Consider the following 22,099-nt stretch of genomic DNA (forward strand, 5'->3'; position numbering starts at 1 on the left):
CTTTTGACAATTGTTCTAATTATTTGGAGCTTTAAGCTTCTTTTGTTTTGCATATTTATTTATTTATATATATTTATGTAGGTGGTTGTAGACCACCACAAGTGGTCTAGCAGGGACTTCAAAACAATTGTCTTTCAGTGTCAAGGTTGAAGTTTGTTGTTTTTTATTTACCTATATAGCGCGCTCAACCCAGTGGTAGCTAGGCGGTTGGTCTTGTGTGACGGTTACATACATGTAAAGTTACATAAAATACTGAATTTTACAGTTCCATAATATACAGAGTTTACAGAATACAGAGGTTTGAAGTCTGGCCTCATGTTAACTTGCTGACTTCACTGTTGAAGAGGAGAGAATATTTGTACAAGTGGCAACTTACAGCCATGTCACACATCTATGCAAAACACAATAAGCAGACATTATTCAAAAACAATAATGTAATTAAGGAAACTGGGGAAACTGAGTGAGCTAAAGGTAGGCATCCTAGAAGCAGACAGCCTTTACTAGTCAGACATGCTGCCAATGTACACAAACGATATAATGTGGAAGGATGTGTTACCTTCAAGTTACACAATCTTCCAGCACCCTGGGACCCTCCTAAATCTTGTTTGCTAAATTTGCCCGTGTTGCTCTGTGTGAGCTGTAGAATATATACAATTGTTTGTTTGCTGTCCACTACTACTTGAAATTATGCATTTTTCTTACATTTTTGATTTTGCAGAATGCCCCTCATCAAGACTAGTTCATTCCAAGCATGGATTCCTGCTATATGCCCCCATGATGTTCCAGAAGATTTCTGAATGTGTCCAAGCTGCTCCCCAAGCAAGTCCTCGCCTGCTGCTTGCCCCAGGGACCCACATTACCTACCCCAGGTGAGATCTGGAGCTTGTGGCATTGTGGAACCTGGCCCAGCCAGGGTTCCCTCCAAGGTCCCGTAGTCTTCCTATGACTTAGGAATTCTTCTTGCTCTCAGAAACCTTTGCATCCTAAAGCTGAAAATGAGGTGGCATCACCAGAAAATATCCCCGTCTTTCCGTCTATGCAATATATACAAGAGGAAAAGGACAGTCATTTTAAGACGATGAATGGGCGATGGCTAGGGTGAGGTTAATACTGTAAAGCAGGTCAGTAGGAGGTTATCAGGCCTTTCCTAAGTAGAGGGTTGGATGCACAAGCCCTCCATATACACCTCTGGTCACACTTTTGCAACATGCTATTTCGTACATTATTCTCATTACTTTCAGTAGGCTAATAACTGGAAGATGGATTGGCCTTTTGTAGAGCGCAGAGCAGGCCTGCTAGGTTTTATTATACTGAATAAATAGCATTAAAACAGATTACTCCGGAGATTACACCACTTCTTACCCTTTCCGATGTGCCGCCTTGTATTTTCTATCGTTGAGTTTCTGTTTACGTTCGACAGGAGTCCAAGACAAAATCTGCTCTTGTTGTGAGAAGGGTCTGTGAATCCATCTATAAGGACGCTGCGCGATGAAGCTTGGAATGTCTCTCCAACTCGATTGTTAAGTTCATAGTAAGCAACTGAACACCAATGAAGGGGTTCTTCGTAGCACACAGGCCGGAATTCTGCAGAAAGTGAGAAAAGAAATCAGAGTAGCATACATTCGTGGTAACAGAGTTGCTTTTTGGCCAACAAAACAAGTGTTTTTTAAACATGCATGTCGTGTGTCCGATTGAAAGTATCAGCACTGCACTTCTTGAGCTTTGCTTGACTAGTTTTCCACCATACCTGCCCGCCCTCCTGATATGAGAAACAATCTGTCCGTTACTGGCAGTGCTTTATTTCATGCAAGAATAAATAGGAACTGTAAAATTACCAACTGACAATGTATTCCCATGGTCATCCTTCTCTTACCCGCAACTTTTAATCAAACCAGTGTCTTTTTGTTCCATTCCCTTTGTTTCCATCCAATATTTATTTGCTTCCCAGACACAACAAAAACATAACATTTTTGTTGCAATTCCGGAGACTATGGGGGTCATTATATGTTTGCCTGTGGGGGCACGGATTTACCTCCAGCAAGGAGCTGGAGGTAAAACGGGCCCCCACCGGGAGACAAATGGTGGAATTGCTGGAACCAGTCTTACAGGTGCCGGTAATTCAGGCAGTCCCCTCCATGGAGTCCTATTAGACTCCATGGAATGGGGATTTACTGCCCTTGCCGGCACCTGTAATATCCCAGAAAATTCCAGGATACCAGGCGCGGGTAACGGTATGGTCAGTTTTCCGGTGGGATACCGGCATACTTGTAATGACCCCTTATGCAATGTTAGCATGATACGTTATCTTAATTGACACTATTTGTCAGCACAGTTAACCAATGGCTTCCACTTTCATTCCATGTCTTTAAAGCATAATTCAAACTAAAAATAATTCTTCAGAATTCAGCCCATTTCTCCAAGTGCAGGCCTGGACCATTGGTAGTCCAAAGAAGATCTCCTTCATCTCACTTCTGTATATAGTCAAGTGTAGCTGGGCTATGCACATCAGTGAAGACCTTATGGCTTTTCCTTTTCTGCCTGTGCAATCTTTGAAGCTCCTGTGTACATTAATTACAGAGTCAAATGGTCAAACATTATTCCTGCGAAAGAGTGGGTGGGATACAAATTTTGCCATACATGTTCATGGCTACTGCTTGCCTCTAGAACCATGTTTCGGCTTAAGGGTGTGAATCCTTCTAATGTACTGAGACGAGTCCCAAAGCACAGAAGAAGACAATTACCATAAAAGCAATTGTGAGGGTGCTCTGCTAGTACTTAGTCACTGCACTTCTACCGGCCAAAGGAAACCTCAGCACCAGAGATGTCTTCCCTTGACTAGGTGGGCACAGTTGAGTCACAGGTTCTCAAGGACCTCTTGCTACCTAAGCACTGGGGAGCTTCAGCGCTAGCAGCTGATAGAGTGGAAGGACTGTGGTTGCAAGCCAATACAAAGGAACAAGCTACAACAAAAAACAAAGTAAAAAGAAATGCCATCATTCCGAAGGAGTTAATCTCTTGCCTCACTTACCTCAGAAAGACACCCGAGCAATTTCAATTCAAAGTTCCATCCTCAACAATGAGCTCATAGTTAACAATGGGACCTATCCTGTTATCATCAAGACCGGTATCCACCTCAGTCCGTCGACCCCATTAATTTCACTTTTTAAAAAAAATGTTCACAGCCCTATTAGAACAATACTTCTAACTGTAAAACAAATGTTTAGAGTTTTCATTGTTATGAACTTCATCACAGAGAAATTGATGTATGCCAAAGTGCATATATAATTACAAAGAAGTAACAGTGCATAAAACAAGGTGTTAAAAAGCTCATGCATGCCATTGAAGGAATTTTCACTTTACTTGTATGTCCTGTAAAATGTGATTTTATAGTTATTTGCGAGCTTTGTGTTGGTAACATCAGTATTATCCCTGGACCCACTTTCAATTGTGCATACAATGGAAGGTGAAAGTGTCCATATAATTTACCTACATTTGTTTTAGTGCCGGTTCCGTAAGGGGTTATTGCATTACTTCTTTATATAAAAAGAACTGCACAAATTTAAAATCTAAAAAAGTCCACAGAACATCTAGAAATATCTAATAATACAATGCACGATTATAGCTCCCATGCAGCAGGCTCTCCTGTCGTTGGTCTAGCATATGCAAAACACAAGATTCTGTTCTGTGCAATAAAAAGAATGTGAATGTAAAGGTCGGACACAAAATAATATCACACCTGTTAAATATAATATCCAGAACTTATATCTTGTAGTTTATGGAAAGTAACCACATGGGAAACATTATGTAAACTAGCCAGAGGTCAAATCAAATGATAGCTAGGCATTTGTTAAATAAAGGGTGATAACAGACAAGAGTAGTGATAGGTGGGGTAACCACTGAGCAGTACGTTACCTCTGTTTACATAAACCAGGTGGGAGCTCCCGCCAGCAGGGGCCAAATTAGCTTTCAGCCATTCCTCATACCAGTCCAGTCCAGTCTGTCCACTTGCACCGCAGGCTCTGTTCAACCTCCCCCACCCATTTAGCAACCCACTTGGGGTGGAGTTGTATTAACTATTGTAATCCCACTCTGCGTCTTAATTTCCAACTGACAGGAAGAATGGCATTCACTTAGGCGGTTGCTTATTCTTCGATAACGAGGGCCAGTTCCATAACACATGAAACCAAGTAAAACATAAGCTAAAACATCCACAGAAAACGCAAAACGGTGCGTAAAAAGTTACCTCTGTTTGGAACAGAAAGCACAAGCTGGCAGTCATCTCTGGAACCCATGGAGCGACTATTTTGGTTTCCTGGATTTTCGGATGCATTGTAAGGTGGAGGCGGTGTTTCAGCTAAGATAAGAAGACAGAATGTTATACATCAGATAGTATGTCATCAAAATCACATATGCTAGCTTAAGAGGTAAAGACAACAAATACATTTGTTGTTATAACCATTGCGAAATTCGGCCACTACATATACTTTTGCACCCTTAACTAGGTCTCAAGGTGAAGAGAAGCTGACTGATTTAAGAATGGTAAACTTTGAGCTTTGTCCCTTTCTGTGGTATCATTTGAGGTAATTAATTTTCAATACGAAAATGTACACTTTTCTTACGAAAATGTACACTTTAGGAGGTATATAATACATGAGCAGAATGAAGGTACATTTTATATTAAAACCCTACACATACATTTGTGATATTAAAATTGTGTATATTTAGGGGGGGCGCTGTTGAGCAGACGCAAAATGGCTGCTACTCTCTGAACTCCTGTACAAGGCGCCTAACAAAGTCACAATAGAGCCTGTCTAAAGTGCACCGGGACAGGGAAAACTATCAGCGGCAGATCCAAGAATACTCCCTGCACAACTTGTGAAAGTTGTATCAAGCTACATTCAGCAGTCTCCCAGATACACATTCTCTTTGCCACGCCTGGCCTCCCATATTAGGAGACCAGCACAAAACTACACAACTGGCTGAGGGATAAAGACATTGTCTCGACTGGAGACGCGCTGTGAAGACTGACTGGCGGATACCAGCGCACCAGGCGAACCACCTGCTGCTGGGGGTGGGAGAGATGGAGCGATACTGGGGTTGCCCCCCGATCCGCCCGCGGAAGCCGCAGCAACCGTCCAATATTGAAGTAATCCTGGCGAGGAGTGAAGGATCCCAGAACTGATACGACGGACACGGAGGACTCTTCATTACAGGGATAAGACACTGGGGGCATTTGGTGGCACGCTCTGGTTTAGTACGCTTTCTCTCCCTCCCCCCACTACATCCAAACACGCTTATGGGACGTGAGAGCGACTGACCCGGCAGAAGTGCCATATGCGAATACTCAATACGCTGCAGCTATCGCTTGACAACAATGTACGTTTGGCAGGCAGGGAGGAATTTTACAGCTGTAGCGAGCAGATACGGGGGACTCCCCTATACATAAAGCACTGTGAATATTTAGTGGCCCACATTGAAGTTATCCACTTTTTCCCCCCTTTCTCCACTGTCTCCAGAAACGCTTGCAGTACTTGAGTGTCCGTGCCTGCAGGGGGAGTAGCTGTGAAGCCTTAACCTCAATCATAGGCAATGTACCTGTGACTACTTTCCCTATACAAGAGACTGAAGTGGCCACAAACTCCTCACTGGCCCTTAAATGTAAACAGCTACAACGAGAATTGGATAAAACAAGAGTAGGGTCCTGCAGTAACATTACAAGACTGGTAAAGTGTGTGAAGGTCGGAAGACCCAGATTGAAGTGGAGCAACATAGGCAATGTAAACAAATTAATGACGACATTGCATGATCAGGAACTGGATGTACCTACCTTGTACTCCCTCCCTGTGGTCTCCAGCATTCACGTGGCGCAAAAACACACCTGAAACTACGGCAAATCTACCTGTAAATTCTTATCAAATGTAAGCACTGCTCCCAAGTCTATCTGACATTTGTAGAGCACTTCAGTATAGACAGGTGCCGTGGTCTCGCTGCTGCATACAAACCATCATAGGAAGCACCTAGCAAGGCACACACTATATCATGTGTTGAGGAGGGGTGAGACATTTAGGACCGCAGCTATGTCTAAAGGAGGAGGGAGCCAGAAAAATAAAATACACTCGACACGTACACATGTCAAGTAAGTCAGTCTAAAACAGGGGCACCATCTGAAAACCAAAGACCTGCAGTTAATATGGAGGAAGCTTCGGAGGCCCCCAGCCTCAAACAATTCATGGATAACATGCAGGTGGGGTTTGCCTCCCTCACAGGAAAACTTAATGATATAACAACTAATATAGCTACCCTCAATGGCAAGATGGAACATGTCAGTACGTGACTGACGGAAGCAGAATCATGCATCTGTACAGTTGAGGATGATGTACATACTCTCAAATCTCAGATGGTGTCCGATACTACAGACCTGAGAAGAGCCCTAGCCAAATACGACGACCTGGAATCCAGGTCTAGGGGAAGCAACAAACGCATACTGGGCCTCCCTGAGCACTTTGGACATGGCCCCATGGTAACGGCTATAGAAGACTTGCTGAAGGAACTACTGGGAGCCCAGCAGTTATCACCTATGTTCGTTTGGAGCGGGCCCAGAGAACGCCTACTGGAAGGCCCAAACCTGGAGCACTTCCCAAAGCAGTTATAGCGACACTCCTTAACTACCACGACAGGGATGCCATTATCAGACTGGCTAGAGAGAAGGGTCCGCTGAAATACAACAACACACCCCTGCATATATATCCAGACTTCTCGGCAGCGGTAAAACAGGAGCGAAAAACTTTCATGGGAGTCAAGCGCATGCTGCGAAAAAGATCTGTACCATATGCTATGTTTTTTTCCAGCAAGACTTTGCATACAACATCGTGGCAAGACCTTATTCTTCACAATACCGGAGGAGCCAGCCCCTTTCATCAGAGCTCATATACCCATCCAACCACAGTCGGACGAGACTAAAGGAACAGGAACACCCTCTATGTCTACCTGAATGATACAATTGGCACAGAGATGTTAACTACACCTGTTTATAGGATATTTGTTGAAAATAATAATGTTGGTATCGTATATATCCACACTAGTATCAAGAAGCAGAGATAGACTCTATAAACTTCATAGGATGCAGGATCGCAAATCCTCAGTCTACTGCCGGAAGGTGTGCCGCTTTCGGGAGGTTCATATGCAGAGGCAGCAGCCGTCAGGCAAGGTTGCAGCTGTTTTGTTGTAATATTAATGCACAAGTTGGGGTTCAGTGTGGAATTAGAGGGGCTAGGGAGTGGGGTGGCTACGGTACACATACTCCCAATTGGGAGGGCAATTGGGGAGGTGGGAGGAGAGGGATGTTGGGGGATTGAAAAAGTTGGAAATGGTCAGTCAAGCACGAAGTTCAACATTACATCTGCATATATATACATATCCATAATAGTACACAGACTCAATCATATTGGTGGTACACTTGTTATTTGCAACATACTAGGGTAGCTTAATGTCTTAAGCTGGAATGTGCGAGGTCTTGGTAACTTCACTAAGGCAAGAAGGGTAATATCCTATGTTAATCGCCAGAAAGTTCAGATTTTATTCTTGCAATAAACTCATGCAAAGTGAGTAGCAAATATTACGTTTGCAAAGGACTAGGGTCCAAATAGAAATTTTATTAATTATTCTTCGAAATCCAGAGGAGTACGGACGCTGGTTCATAAAGAAATTGCCTTCACTGTGCTACATGTACATTCGACCCGGAGGGTAGATATGTCATAGTTCACTGTAAAATATGCACCAGGGAAACGCTATTTATGAATTCATACAGTCCCAACCTAGATGACTCGGGATACAACCGGGCACTGGCCGACATTTTCATATGCAACCCACTGGACCTGGTGATGTGTGGGGGAGACCTAAATACACTACTTAACTTAGACTTGGATCGCACAGGCTGAGCACACAGATCCTTATCGAAAGCGGTGAATTGTATCACAAAATTGTTGAATAGATTTGCTCTACAAGATATATGGCGGCTACAACACCCGTCCGACCGGAGCTACACATACTACTCCACTGTACATGATTTGTCTTCCAGAAAAGATGTCTTTTTCATATCGGACCACTTGATGGGGCAGACGATAGACTCCAGCATTTTGCCTCATACCTACTCCGACCATTCCCCAATCAAGTTGTCCCAACAATGGGATGACACAGTTCGCACTCGATATCCCTGGAGTTTTAAACCACTAGCTTTACAGGATCTAGCGTTTCGCACTGACCTAGAAAACGACATACGCACGTATTTCTCTCTAAATGAAAATGGGACATTGTCGCAGGCCACACTCTGGCAAGCTTTTAAGGTATACATTAGGGGAATGGCCATGTCACGTGAATTTGGGGTGCTGAAAGATATACACAGGGACTTGGCTAAAAGTGAGAGTGAGCTTCAGAAACAAGAAGCTGAGTATGCAGGAAATCCGGACCATACTAAACTAGCAGCGATTAAAATGCAACTGGAGACATAAACAGTTAGCGGATACGGAAGTGAGGTATTTTGCTAAACCTACCATGGCCAGGCGCTACGGTCAAGGCGAGAGACCGGGAAGAGTACTATCCCCATCTGTTAAGCTAGATAAAGGGCACAGACACAGTGGTGCTCAAAGACAAAAACCACAAACTATGGTACTCTGAATCAGGGATTAATGAGGAATTTACAAAGTTCTATAGGGAGTTATATCAGGCACACAATCCAGGCATTGAGCCGGAGCTTGAGGCATTACTTGATTCTATTCACACTCAAATTGGTGCCCCATTCACAATAAAAGAAATACTCTGGGTAATAAAAGAATTGCTGAAACACAAAGCCCTAGCCCCAAATGGACTTACAGCCAAATGTTATGTGGAATATAGCTTCCACTTGGCACCTTACCTGCTAAAGCTGTGGTCAAAGGCTGCCGAGGATGAACAACTCCCGCAATCCATCCGTGAAGCGGTCATAACGGTCCTGCTTAAACCGAATAAACCACGCGATGAGTGCAGCTCCTACAGACCACTATCACTGATGAATGCTGACACCAAAATGTATGCAAAAATACTAGCTAACAGACTACTACCACACATGCCTGCATTAATACATCAAGACCAAGCTGGTTTTATACCCGGGAGAGCAACGTCACTCAATCTCAGAAGGTTGTTCAATGTCATAGCCTGCATACCCCCCCCCACCCCGAGACCCACACAGTAACTGTAGCCTTAGATGCCCAGAAGGCATTTGATATGGTGTCATGGTCATATCTGTTCACGGTCCTTAGAAGATGCGACCCGTGCAAGGCCTTTATAGACTATGTTAAAATATTGTAAACTAAACCCATAGCTTCGGTCCTAACTAACACAACACAATCAGCCCCATTCAAACTCGGCAGAGGGACGCGCCCAGGGTGTCCTCTACCCTGTTTACTCTTTGACTTAGTCATAGACCCAAGGCAGACCTAATCCAGGCCAGATATGCGAATAAAGGCATATGAATAGCTGTAACCCCAGAGATAATCTTGCTGTATGCAGACGACTACCTGCTCTATGTTAGGGACCCGCAACGTAACTGACCCCTGCTCCCGCCTTCCCTCTTTCTCTCTGGCCAACCTCCCTTGGCCCTGCACGCCCACCTACCAACGAGGCAAAAAATCTGGGGGTCATCTTCAACTCGACTCTCTCCTTCTTGTCACGCATCGCGGACATCTCTTAAAAGTCCCACTACCAACTACACCTTCTCAGAGGTATTCTACCTTTTCTCACATTCTGCCAGAGGTTCACCATCTCCAGAGCCATGGTCCTCTCTGGGCTGGACTCCTGCAACAGCCTCTTTCTCAAACTACAGAACAGCAAGACTTATCCTTGCCCTCAACAAGCCCAGGGACTGCATCTCTCTGGCACTGAAATCCCTTCACTGGCTCCCCGTGGCTGCAAGGATTAAGTTCAAGACCCTTTGCATTGTCCACAAGGCTTTTGGCGACCTGGGCCCACTCTATATGCAACACTCTCCTTCCCGAGCCCTCTGCTCGTCTTCCTCCAACTCTCTGCGGTTGAGCCGCTTCTCCAAGCAGAGACTTGGGGGAGATCTTTATCCACTGCAGGTGCCTCCCTCTGGAACAGCCTCTCTCCACCTTCAGTCGGATCTCCTTAAGTTCCGGAAACTCCTCAAGACTTTCCTCTTCGCCTCCTCCTTCTCTCTCACTCTCCCCTGCTAATCACCTCTTTCTGCTCTCTCGCTCTCTTCCTCTACTTCTGCTCAGTTTAGCTGACTGGTTGCCTGTTGTACCTTCAGAGCCTCACAGGTCCCAAGCTCCCCTCACCAATCTCCTGCACTTGCCTCCAGGCCTTGCACCTGCCGCAGGACTACTACACTTCGGTTCCGACCCATGAGAGTGGTATCTCTCTGCACTTGACCCATATCGTGACTGGGTGAACTTGGTCCCTACTGTTTCCCACGCACTTCCTGCTCTGTGCACCTGCATGATCTGAATGTGCCACGCCTAGTAAGATCATTTGTCTTGTCTTCCTTATGTCTTCCCCTACCATGCATGGTTGCGCTTTGAAACACTTGTGTATAAGCGTATAATAAATAATCAATCAATCAATCAATACATGATGTAGCCCGAATCAGGACATATTCTGGATTTACAATAAATTATGGAAAATCGGAAATGTTCCCTCTTACAGATGCTACACCCCGACCTCTGATACAAACCACGTTTAAGTGGACACCTGATAAGCTGGGATATCTAGGAATAACAGTCTCTAGATCTGAAGACGTGTTATTCACAGAGAACTATGGTGCCCTAATGAAATATGCATATAGGAAAATAATTGCATGGTTGCAGATTTCCCTTTCAATAGCAGGCAGACTCTCGCTTATTAAAATGAAACTAGTACCTAAAGCACTATACACATCTGAAAATGTACCCATCTGGCCAGGCGTCCCCTTCTTTGTAGAACTACACAACACTCTAGCCAGGTTCCTATGGTATTCTGGCGCCGTGCGGAGAAATGGGAATCAATGGCACAGCCATATACTGGGGGCAGGTTCAACGGGCCCAACCTAGAGGTCTACTGGATAGCGTCTCAAGCGCAGTTCGCTTCTTGCTAGTATGATCAAGGAGAAACCCCACCACACTTAGGGTAGAAAAGTCAGCGGAAGAAGGATCAGAAATTAGGTCACTTATAATAGACAGTACATATAGAGATGACTGCCCCTATAACCCTGCCTCTGCCACATTATATGCTTGAAAGCACATCTTTCACAGAACAGAACAGAAGAACCCATACTACCACTGGCTACCACTGTGGGACTATCCACACCTCTCCCCTACACAGGATGCTACTATCCGCAGGCGATGGGAATCCCTGGGATATAAATGTATAGGCGACTTGTTCCCTGGGGAGAAGTTCTTGACAATTGAGGAATTTAAACCAAAACATGGCAACACAAGTGGGGCTGCTACAAAACTATAGATTACGGGCAGCAACTTGGGCTAGATGAGACTCATACCCCACTGAACCACTTGAAAATAAACTGCTGGCCTATATATAAAACTCCAGTGGCTGCAGACACGTGCTTGCCACTATATACAGGGAGATACTGCTCTGAACTACACAAGACGACCCATCGAGAGAGAAATGGGCGAGGGAATTAAATCAAGAAATAAGTGACGTACAATGGGGGAAATGTGTAAGTTTACCACGTCAGTCTCTATGAATGGCCGACTGAAGCTAATGCAGTATAAAATATTACATATGCTACACTACACGCCAAACAGACTCAAGAGAATTTTCACGGATCACACTGGGCTTTGCCCGAGATGTAGGGCAAGGGATGCGGGATATCTACACATATACTACTGGACACATATATACAAAATAATGTCAGAAATAATTGGTATGAACCTGATTATTACTCTGTTGTCTGCATTATTTAGAAAGTGGAAAAACACGTTGGTAAATAAAACTAGGACCTTCCTAAATGTGTGTAATATGGAAGCAAAAAGAGGTATACTTCAGAAATCGAAAGCCAGTTGTCCACCCGTCTACAAAGGATTTAAACGTGGGTAAATAAATATGAAGAGCCATACATATAATTGGGCTTCATTACGAGGTTGCCTGTCCGGTAACAACGGTACCGGTATGCTTGCTGGTACCGTTGTTACTGGAACGGCAAACTCTGAGTTGTGTTCACAGGTGCCTTTCATTCCGCCAGGTCTGCCCTGGCGGAATGAAAGTCACCCGCGAGCACAGCAAGCCTGTAGCACCGGCACAGTTATGAATGGCGCCAGTGCTACAGGCATCCCCATTCCCATTGAGCCCTATAGGGCTGAAATGGGAATGGGGATATACCGGCAGAGGCACCCGCGAAAGGCCAATTACCGGGACCGGCAGGGCCGGAATAACCTGGAAATAGCCCATTCGCGGGTGCTGGATTTTCATGCTGGTATGCAGTGTGGGATGTATTGACCCACACCGCTATGCTATGCGGCATCACACTGATAGTTATGGCGCAAGAAGCTGCAACAATGGCGGCAAAACCCTTGTGCGCGCCAAAAACCTACAAAAACCGCGTTCTGCAACACACAAAAAGATGGATGCACAACCTGCCACCCATGGTGCATGTGTAGTGGAATAGAGCACACACTGCAGAAAATGTGCCAGTGGGCTCCATGACCAGCAAACAGAGTGCAGAGAGAGAAGCAGCGCTTTGATATGATATATATGATATGATATATGGTATTTGTAACGCGCCTATACACAGGTGTTTCAAGGCGCGACGAGGCAGGGAGGGGAGGAACAAGGGGAGACAGACAACGATCCTACTAGGCCAGGTGTCATTCAGATTGCGCAAGTGCAGGGGTGGGGGAAAAGTGCAAGGGGAAGGGGAGGGGGGGAAGTGCAGTACAAGGTAAGTGGCGTAAAGTAATAAATAAATAGGGCCAGCTGGTGGCAAGTGCAAGGTAAGTGCAGAACAAATGCTGGGGAAGGGGGGGGGGCTGTAGGGATACAGAGACAGTCCCGCAGTGCAGAGGGGTTCCAGGGCATCCAGGTCCCAGAGTGGCTGGGCCCAGGACCGAGGCCGTTTAGAGAGGTCCAGTTGCAGGATCAGTGCAGTTTCAGTGAAGAATATTAGTTGTTCAGCAGGGGAGAGGGAGAGAGAAAGCAGAAGCAAAGAGGAAGGTTTTGAGGTGCTTCCGGAACCGGAGATGGTTCTCCTCGAGTTTCAGGGAGGCAGGAAGGCTGTTCCAGAGGGAGGCCCCTGCCGCGGAGAGAGATCTACCCCCAGCTCGTTGCTTCGAGAAGCGGCTGACCCTGAGGGAGTTGGAGGCGGATGAGCGAAGGGCTCGGGAAGGAAGATATTTGGGAAGAGAGAGTTGAAGGTATTTAGGACCCAGGCCCCAGAAGGCCTTGTGGACAATGCAGAGGGTTTTGAACTTTATCCTCGCAGCCACTGGGAGCCAGTGTAGAGATTTCAGTCCTGGAGAGATACGATCCCTGGGCTTGAGGCCAAGGACAAGTCTCGCAGTTCTGTTCTGGAACTCAACTGAAACTCCAAAATGTGCCTATAAATGACATTTTCCTTGTGGCTAAAAACTCCAAAATGCCTATTACACAACACTTCTCAACATTCAAAATCTTGCTTGGCGCTAAAATTCATGTAATCTAATGAAGCATTGCGAACACACAAAGTCCTAATGTGAAGAGCAAAAGATCCTTCAGAAAAAACTGGATTGTCTGTAAACTGACAGCCCCTGCCAAAATCTGTGTGCAGTACCTTCAGCTACCTGTGAATGACAGCAGTCAGAGGAGTGCCTGATGAAACATTAAAGTGATCTAAACTAAAAATCTGCCAGATCAGCAAAACATAAAAGGATTGTGGCTAAAAGGAAGTGTGTTTTTGATCCTACAGGTTAAAGCTAAGAAAGTAATGTATTTATGTTTCATGCAACAAATTTGGTTTTTCCTGGATTTAAAAAGTAAGAATAAATTAGCTTGGCTGAGCTGCAACCCTTTGGAAGTGGAAAAGCAGGTTTCTTCAAGGGGGAGCAGAAACTCACTGGGAGATAATTGTGGGTTAACCCAGACTCTTGTCTACAGAAAGAGAATGAACAATAGCAGACCCTTCAGCCCAGGAAACAGAGGTGTGAGAGGTTTGTATATTGCTCCTGGAAGGAACTTCCCCAAGGAGGGGGATGCACTGGACTCCCAGGAGAGATAAATGGGTGGAGCCAAGCGACCATCTGCTGTTAAGTATGAACAATGTTTAAAAGACTCATAACTTGTGATTCAAAGTGGTGAAAAATATAAAAAAAGGACAGAGTTGTTAATCCAAGTTTTGGCTACACGTGTGAAGAGGCGGTAGAACTGTGTCATGTTCTGGACAGGAATGGCAATATATGTGGTTTTATGTGAAATGTATTAATGCTAAAATTGTGAAAATGTACACACACATCCCTATGTTAAACACACATATTTGTTGAAATTTGCATAACATTTGGAAATTGTGTTCATAGCGGAAAGGACAAAATTCTGTAGAAAGTTGAAACAGGATCCCACCGCTGTGGGGTTTTGAGGAACAGATGCTACATAAAATATGGAATCTTTGTGTGTGATTTGTGTAGAGGTGACCAATGTAGAAATGTATATTATATATATATATATATATATATATATTATAAAATCCGATTTTGGGACCAGTGGCTAAAGGGAGATTTCTAAAGATTGTAAAGCAAACCATAAAATAAAATGTGACATCATCCGGCCTGGATCCAATCACTCAATTGCAAGGCGGAAATGAAGTTTTGATCCAATCCCAGTGCACAGGGCAGGGGAAAGCTTAGCTAAGCCAGCCCATACACACATTTTGTGATGTCATTTGAAAGGATAAATAGAGACAGTGGACAGCACATAGGGACTCACTGATCCACTGACTTTCCCTTTTCTGGCGAAGCACTCTGATCCAGCATTCTACATCCAGCTTTAATATCCTTCCAGATACAGATACAGATCCAGATGCCAAAACTCTTGCCAGCAATAGAGAACTATTGATTTTCAGCAAGGCCCAAATACTCAAACGTATTCTCTCCACCCAGAGAAGCTCTGTGGGGTGAGAAGGCCTTTTGAACTAGTATCCTGAAACTCTCTGGCTTGCTACCACAAGGCTTGCCTGAGGAACTTGCTATCCAGCTGATTGAACTACCCACAAACAAGAAGGGCAGATCCTGTGCAAAATCCAGTGACCGGCCTAGCTGATCCAGTCCCGCGCCTTATGTGCTGTACTTCCTAGACCAGATCCAATCCATGACCAGAACTGACAGTCCCATTTAATTACAAAGGACTGTAAGTATTAATAGGCAGAACAGTGACCCATAGTATATTTGCATTGCCTTGTCCCAATCTCAACCCATCCTATCTGTAAATTCAGAATCTTAGTATTGTCAGAATCTTTCTTGCGCTTATTTTCTCTCATTTGTGTTATAAAATCATAAGTCATTAGTGATTTTGAGTAACTAAAGTGAATCCCAGAAAGAAATTGAGTATCCACCACGTGAAGGGTTACGCCGGCCACGTAACTGTGGAGATTCATGTGTGGCATCCTCCGTTTCATAGTCATTATATAGTGTAAATCAAGCCCATTTGTCATTTTCAAAGTGCATTTCTGTTTTCCATTCTCGCGCCTATTTTCAAAAACGACTTACTAAAACCTCTATAACTCCCTCCGTTTTTATGATCGAAACAAAATTTCAACACCTACTTGTACCTAACATCCGTAGCTATCCATAGAAGCCAGTTATAGCGATAATCGCGCAAGGAAAGGTTTGCCGAATTTGGTGTTTTTGCCTAGTCAATTGCCAAGACAATTTCAAAGCCATTCTGATAGCTGAAATGTCAATTCCGTTTTTCTCTTGTGTTTGAAGGGGGAAGGTGGGAGTGATATTCTGTTTGATTGGTGCTCTTCCTGAATAACTGCTCTCTCCTCACATCTATTTAATTGCCTATTGGGGGGTTGAGGGTGTTGCAGGGGGAACCTCTAACCATAGTGCTATCTGTTCGCAACCAATTCAAAAGTATTATTTTCTGTGCTGAATTTGTCCTTGTGCTCATTACTTGATTCATAGTGCATTAAAGATATTATTCAGTGTTCTGTCACCCCATTGGTGATTGCTGTTTACCTATTAAAATATATAGTGATTATTTTTAAATACAAAAATAAATATTTACCTTTGTAAACTAGTCTGGTTCCTGGTTCTGTGTGACTGGGGGGTCTCAGGAGAAGGGTGTGATATGAGTGGTATATCGTTCAGAATATTGAACTTCTAGACAAAAATAAATAAGGGCTTCAATCGCGCACTACATGCTGGGCGAGACTTGGGTGTGTGCCAGATTGAAATCACTTACAGCTTGGGGGCTCGGTGTCGGGATCCTGAATTAGACATACCACTCGTGACAGTCTAACACAGCGTGCTAGCCGACAGGGTACATACACCTTGTTGTGTTACCATACTGTGCTACACTGTACAAGCACCCCTCAAAATAAATACTCATAGGAATTGGGCCTGTTTGCAAAAGTAAAGTAACCCTGAGATAAGCCAGAAGGCAATAAATATTTCCGGAATGGCGACCCCAGTGGAAATTAATATTGCAAGGGAACACCTACTGCACACATTGTTTGTCAGGGGTGAATGGCTAGAACAGGACGAACAGGTATGGCTGCAGGAAATAAAACAGCAAATCACTGCAATCAATCTGGATACCTGGCAGGACAAGGGTCCATTACATCAAGCACTTAGCGAATTGCATATGGCCCCTAAAATAAAAGAAGAGCAGTGCAAAATTGCCACAATAGCAGCCTACCTGTACCTCCACATAGGAGTTATACAGGAAAAGTATGCAGACCATTCAGATTTAACAAAGAAGCAAGGGGAAGCACTGTAGAAAATCCAGAGCAATCTGGACTCTGCAGAGCAAAGGCTCCAGGATAGCAAAGAATCTGAAACAGAGGCTAGGCAGTATGCCACCAAACTCCAAGAGGATCTGGCTCTCTTACTGCAAAAGAATTCAGAGCAAGATGCCCAGGTACAGGCACTGCAAAAAGAGTGTCAGGAAAGGTTGGACTCTCTACAACAGAGTCAACAGAAACATCAATAGAATTATAATAGAGTCTGTGCAGAACAGCGAGTCACCTTACAAAACCGTCTAGAATCCTTAAAAGAGGAAAATAATAAATTAATCATTAAAGACCTAGGATCCCAAGCAGAGTTTGATGAGGAGCGCCAGAAAGCTGGTGCACTTAAAAAGCAGAGGGGCGACCTGGCTGCGCGGAGGGCCACTCTAAGTCAGGAGAGGGACGCTTAAGCCAGGAAGTCAGCCATTTAAAAACAAAGTTGGAGGAACGAAAGCTGGCCCTTCAGGAGTTTGGGGAAATCAAAACTGATTATGAAAAGCTGTTAGAGCACACCAGGCGGGTGGAGGATGCTTTGGCAAAGAACAATCAGACCAATAACGACCAAACTCAGGAGGTGAGTCTCCTGCAGCAAGAATTGGCCCAATACTCCCAATTCAGGCAGGAAGCATAGAGAGACAATGAGGCTCTCTGTGAAAAGAATGACAGGCTCCACAAACAGATATCCATGCAAGAACAACTCAGAGACCAGTAATGCCTTAATAGAGGAGCAAAACAGTCTGATCTTGGCATGTCATCAGGAAATAGGGGCTGAAAGAGATGAGGTAAGATGGGAAAGAGAAACCCCTGAGCATAACCTGAGGAACCCTAGCATGAGGGAATGTAATCCCTTCAATTCCATGGACTCTGCCACCCTCATGTCCACTGGCTTATATGAACCAAGGGCCACGGGGATGGCAGACTCCAACACAATGGGAAGGATGGGACTGACAGATCAGCGCCTCCCGGAAATGGATGGGCAGGCATCTATGTACAGGTTCCCAAATGCTAGGGCCAGCTTCTCTGATTAGGGAGACTCCAGTGAGGGGAGAATCAGAGAACTGGATCCACAGAAAGATCACCTACCAAGAGATCAGTCAGTCAAATTTGGTGGGGAATTCCATGAAAATAGGCCCACAAAGAGCATCTTAAAAACCTCTTCCCAGCTAGGACAGTGGGGGGGGGGGGGGCGGGGTACTCAGCCAATCCTGGGAGCAAGGGAGAGTCAGAAGACTCTTCTGAGCGCCACAGGTCTCAAGAGATTAGGCCCTCACATTCTGCCAGCCATTCCCAAGCTTGCAGAATCAGGGAGAGCGTAGAGGATCAGACAGCCACCTCAGGTAGCAGTGCCTCTGAGTCAGAGGATGAGTGGACAAGGGTGACCAAAACTAAAAAAGCCAACAAAATTAAAAATAAGAGGGCCCTACTGAAAGATCCCCTGAAGCAAATCAAGGCTATTAGGAGCGTCATAACGCCCTACCATAAAAATGCCAAATATTCCGTTTGGGAGCACCTTGAGTTGTTTGAGCAAATGATGAGACTTTCCACATGAAGGACAGCCAAAGTTGTATTCAGTATGTCAAGAGGACATTTTCACCTGAGTACTCCAGCTTCTTTGCGGGGCTGGAGGATTAGAACCATTGAAGATGGTCCACCTATAGGGCGGCCATCATAAAGCATTTTTCAATACACAGAAACCCTCAAGAGGCCCACAATGCGGCCTACAATCTGCAATGTGGGGAAGACCAGGCCCCACAAGAATTTGTCCAAGAGCTGAAACGTGCCTTTGCGCAGACCACCAGGAGGGTGCACACAGACAGCTGGGAGTTCGTCAATACCTTCTTTCATGCACTCACTAAATACATTATGACCCAGCTGGTGAGGGACTTTCATGAGAAAAGATCACTAGACTGGGTCATTGAACAAGCAACCCGCATTTACGAAGTGCAGAAGCCAGTAGAGAGTAAAAGTGCTAATAAAAGCCCAAAACCAACCAACACCCCTGCTGCCCCTAAGGTGGCGGAGGTGAAGGTTGCCTACATTTTAGATCTGGATGGGGGGCCTAAAAACATTCCTGCGCAGAATCCTACTAACCCAAGACACAGAAGACCCTCGGGCCAATCCCAAACAGGGAGTCAGGGAGGTAAACCCACAAATGGGACCCCCAACTCCTCTGACTACATCCGCCCCGTTACAAGGGCAACAGACCCATCCTGGGCTATGTGTGTACTCCTCCAGCCCAAGGGGTAAGGGGGGAATCCAACCAGGCAGCTGCCAACCCAGGAAACGTCCCTCCTCACTTTCCCCAGGAGGGCAGTAATCCCCCAAATGCTGGGCTGAGTTTCTTTCCCTAGTACCCCCAAACATCAACCCCCAAAACAACCCTTTTCTTTCCCCACTTTCCTGAGCCCAGACAACCCAATCCGGGAGAGGGGAGGCCAAGGCTGGAGGGGTACCAAAACTATCCCAACCAAGGGTCTTATGGGAGAAGGGACAGTTACCCTTCCTGTGATCAACCCAGGGTAGACCAGAGGACCCTGTATTAGCCAGATCGGGTGTCCCAACTAGAGCGCCAGGTCCAGAACTTAGCACAGGATCTGGGTCGCATGTTGAGGGCTCAGCAGAAACCTCAGATGAACATGGCGACTCAGAACCCCTCAAATTAAGGGTCTGGTGCTTCAGAGCAATCATGGGGAGAGAACCCCGGCAACAACCCACCGGTTCCCGGGGAGGAGGCAGAGGGGCAAGGGGGGTGTAAAGCCTTAGAGGAAGCTTCCTTTCCCACCTATGAAAAGCCCCTGGAAACCCAGGAACCGGAACCAGAATCGCCTGCCCCCGAAAGTCTGCCACCTAAGGAATAGAGGGCGGGTAGGAGAAATAAAGAGCCTAGAAAGACCCATTTTGTGGAGGAGGTTCAAATCTTCCAATTTGAAGGAGAGGGGTCCTCAGAGGATTCTGGGGAAAGGATCTTCTCCTTCAGGGATGGGGGAACTCCTCCCAAAGAAAAATGGGTCTCAAGATATCCTGATCAAGACTGGGTAGATGTGGGCCAGAGTTAAAACCACCCATCATCAAACCCCACATCAAACCCCAGAATGACCAGCAAGAAAATCACCTTGTTCAAACCAATTCTGGTGACTGCCTCCAAAGAGGGGGGGGGGTGCCCAGAATCAGAACCCGGGAAGCCCAAAACTCCCCCCATAGCCAATTGCCACATTTTTCTTACAGGTTCCCAAGATCCCAAACAAAATCCTGCCCAAATCACCCCTCTGTCAGATTACAGAGCAAAGAAATTAAACCACCAATTGGCCAAAAATGCGCATTATCTTTGCCCCCTTGAGGAGTTATGTACATTTTTGACACTGGTGGACACTGGATCCCAAGCCACCCTTCTGTCAAAAAGGGCCTTTGATCAGCTGAATTCGGGAAGGGGGAGAAATACCAGATCCCTCTCACAGCTCTTCCTGGACAACTTCAGAACTTCGATGGGAAGGAGATTCCTGTTGAGGGGACTGCAGATTTAGATATTAAAATTGGGCGACACAAGGTGAAGCACCCGGTCCCAGTTGTGACTCCAGAGGGCACACCATGTTTACTAGGTAACGACATCCTGCGTAGATTGTCTCCCCTCATAGATTGTGTAAACAAGGTCCTCTGGACGCAGACTAACCAACCAATAAAATTAAAACATAGTGTCAACCATGTTAGTTTAAATGGCACATGCCACATGGTTGACCAAAAACCTGACCAAATTGATTTCCATTTCCAAAACAACCAAATCCCAGACGTGACAGTAATTGCAATAGGACAACAAAATGGTGATGGGAAGTCCTCTCCATTTCTGAAAATCAACCTTCCTTCCAGTCTAAAGTGCCATTCCACACTGGAAGGGAACACTCTGAAATTCTATACAAATTCACAATCAGAAAATCCCACTGCTATAGTCCAAAATGAAGAGAAATCAGCTCAAAGCTTGGTTGACATTCAGAAAATTGGAGAACAGTTGTTCATCCCTATTCAGTTAAATGAGGGGAAGGACTCTGTTCTCGCCTGAGTGTGCGTGAACAGCGGTAAGAGCTTCATCTGTGAAGCCATGTTCCAAAAAATGCCAAAAGATCCAGCCATTCCCACATTTAAATTGATAGACAAATGGGAAATGGACCTGGAAACACCAAATTCCAAACATCTCCTGCCTAGCAGGTGTATGCTCAAAATTTCCATAGGCAACAAACGCATAGTCAATAATTGTTGGGTCATGCGAGATGTCCCTGCTGCATTTTATTTAGGGAGTGACATTCTCAATCGCTTTGCCATTAGTTTGGACCTAATAAACTTCAAAGCCTGGTCCTGATTAGCGGGTAATCCCATGGACTTTGATGACCCAGTGAAAGCATTTCGGTCAGCTCAACTGCTGCCATATGCAGTTGAAATCCAGATTGGAGAGGAAGTCACCATCCTAGAGCGGACCCGACAATTCTCACTTGAAGTAAAAATTAAAAGAGGACAGAAACTGAAAAATCCTGACGCCTATGTTCATCTCAATGCCCATTTCCAACGGCAAGGGTTGGTGTTAAACCAAACACCACTAGTCAATACAGAACACAACACCATTCCAATAGAGGTGGATAACAGCGACCTTAGGAGTATCACTCTGGGCGCAGGCACCATTATTGGAATGGCGGTTGATGACCAACATTTTTCCATAGATTTAGGTAACAAACTGATAGGACTGATCCCCAATGACTGTTTTGACAGTGATAACGACAATGACACACCACCAGACAGGATCTTCACCCAGCATGGGGGGAATTTCCTGGTGTACTCTTCCTACCCTTATGGTAAGGAATATGTGACCTGTGACTTCAGGGGGGATGAGGTGATCTTTCAAGTCCACCAGGACTGCCTTCCCCACCTGAAGCCATCAGTCCAAGTCAGTACTTTGACCAGGGACTTCTTCACCCAGCTGGAGGAGGCCGCTGAGATAGAAAAACCAGAGGTCTTTCCGGGCTTCAGGCAGATGATTGAAGAGAGAGTCAACCTAGCTGATGCCTGTGAGACTCTGGAGCAAAAACAAAAATTGAAACAAGTTTTCTTAGATTTTCAAGACCTCTTTGCGGTGGACTGATATGACGGTGG

The 22,099-nt window shown here is 45.3% G+C and overlaps 1 protein-coding gene across 2 annotated transcripts in view; it reads right to left on the reverse strand.

Annotated features, from left to right (window-relative positions):
• SMAD9 (SMAD family member 9) overlaps positions 1-22,099 on the reverse strand; it is a 444,811-nt gene that overhangs the window by 155,971 nt on the left and 266,741 nt on the right. For both annotated transcript variants that reach the window (XM_069640626.1, XM_069640627.1), the window contains exons 4-5: positions 4,244-4,354; positions 1,363-1,584 (exon numbers count right to left, since the gene is read on the reverse strand). In XM_069640626.1, coding sequence (XP_069496727.1) covers positions 1,363-1,584; positions 4,244-4,354 — 333 coding nt within the window. The remainder of the gene's footprint in view (positions 1-1,362; positions 1,585-4,243; positions 4,355-22,099) is intronic.

Source organism: Ambystoma mexicanum, chromosome 7q, assembly GCF_040938575.1.
Source record: "Ambystoma mexicanum isolate Mex_15411 chromosome 7q, UKY_AmexF1_1, whole genome shotgun sequence".
Classification (NCBI taxonomy): domain Eukaryota; kingdom Metazoa; phylum Chordata; class Amphibia; order Caudata; family Ambystomatidae; genus Ambystoma; species Ambystoma mexicanum.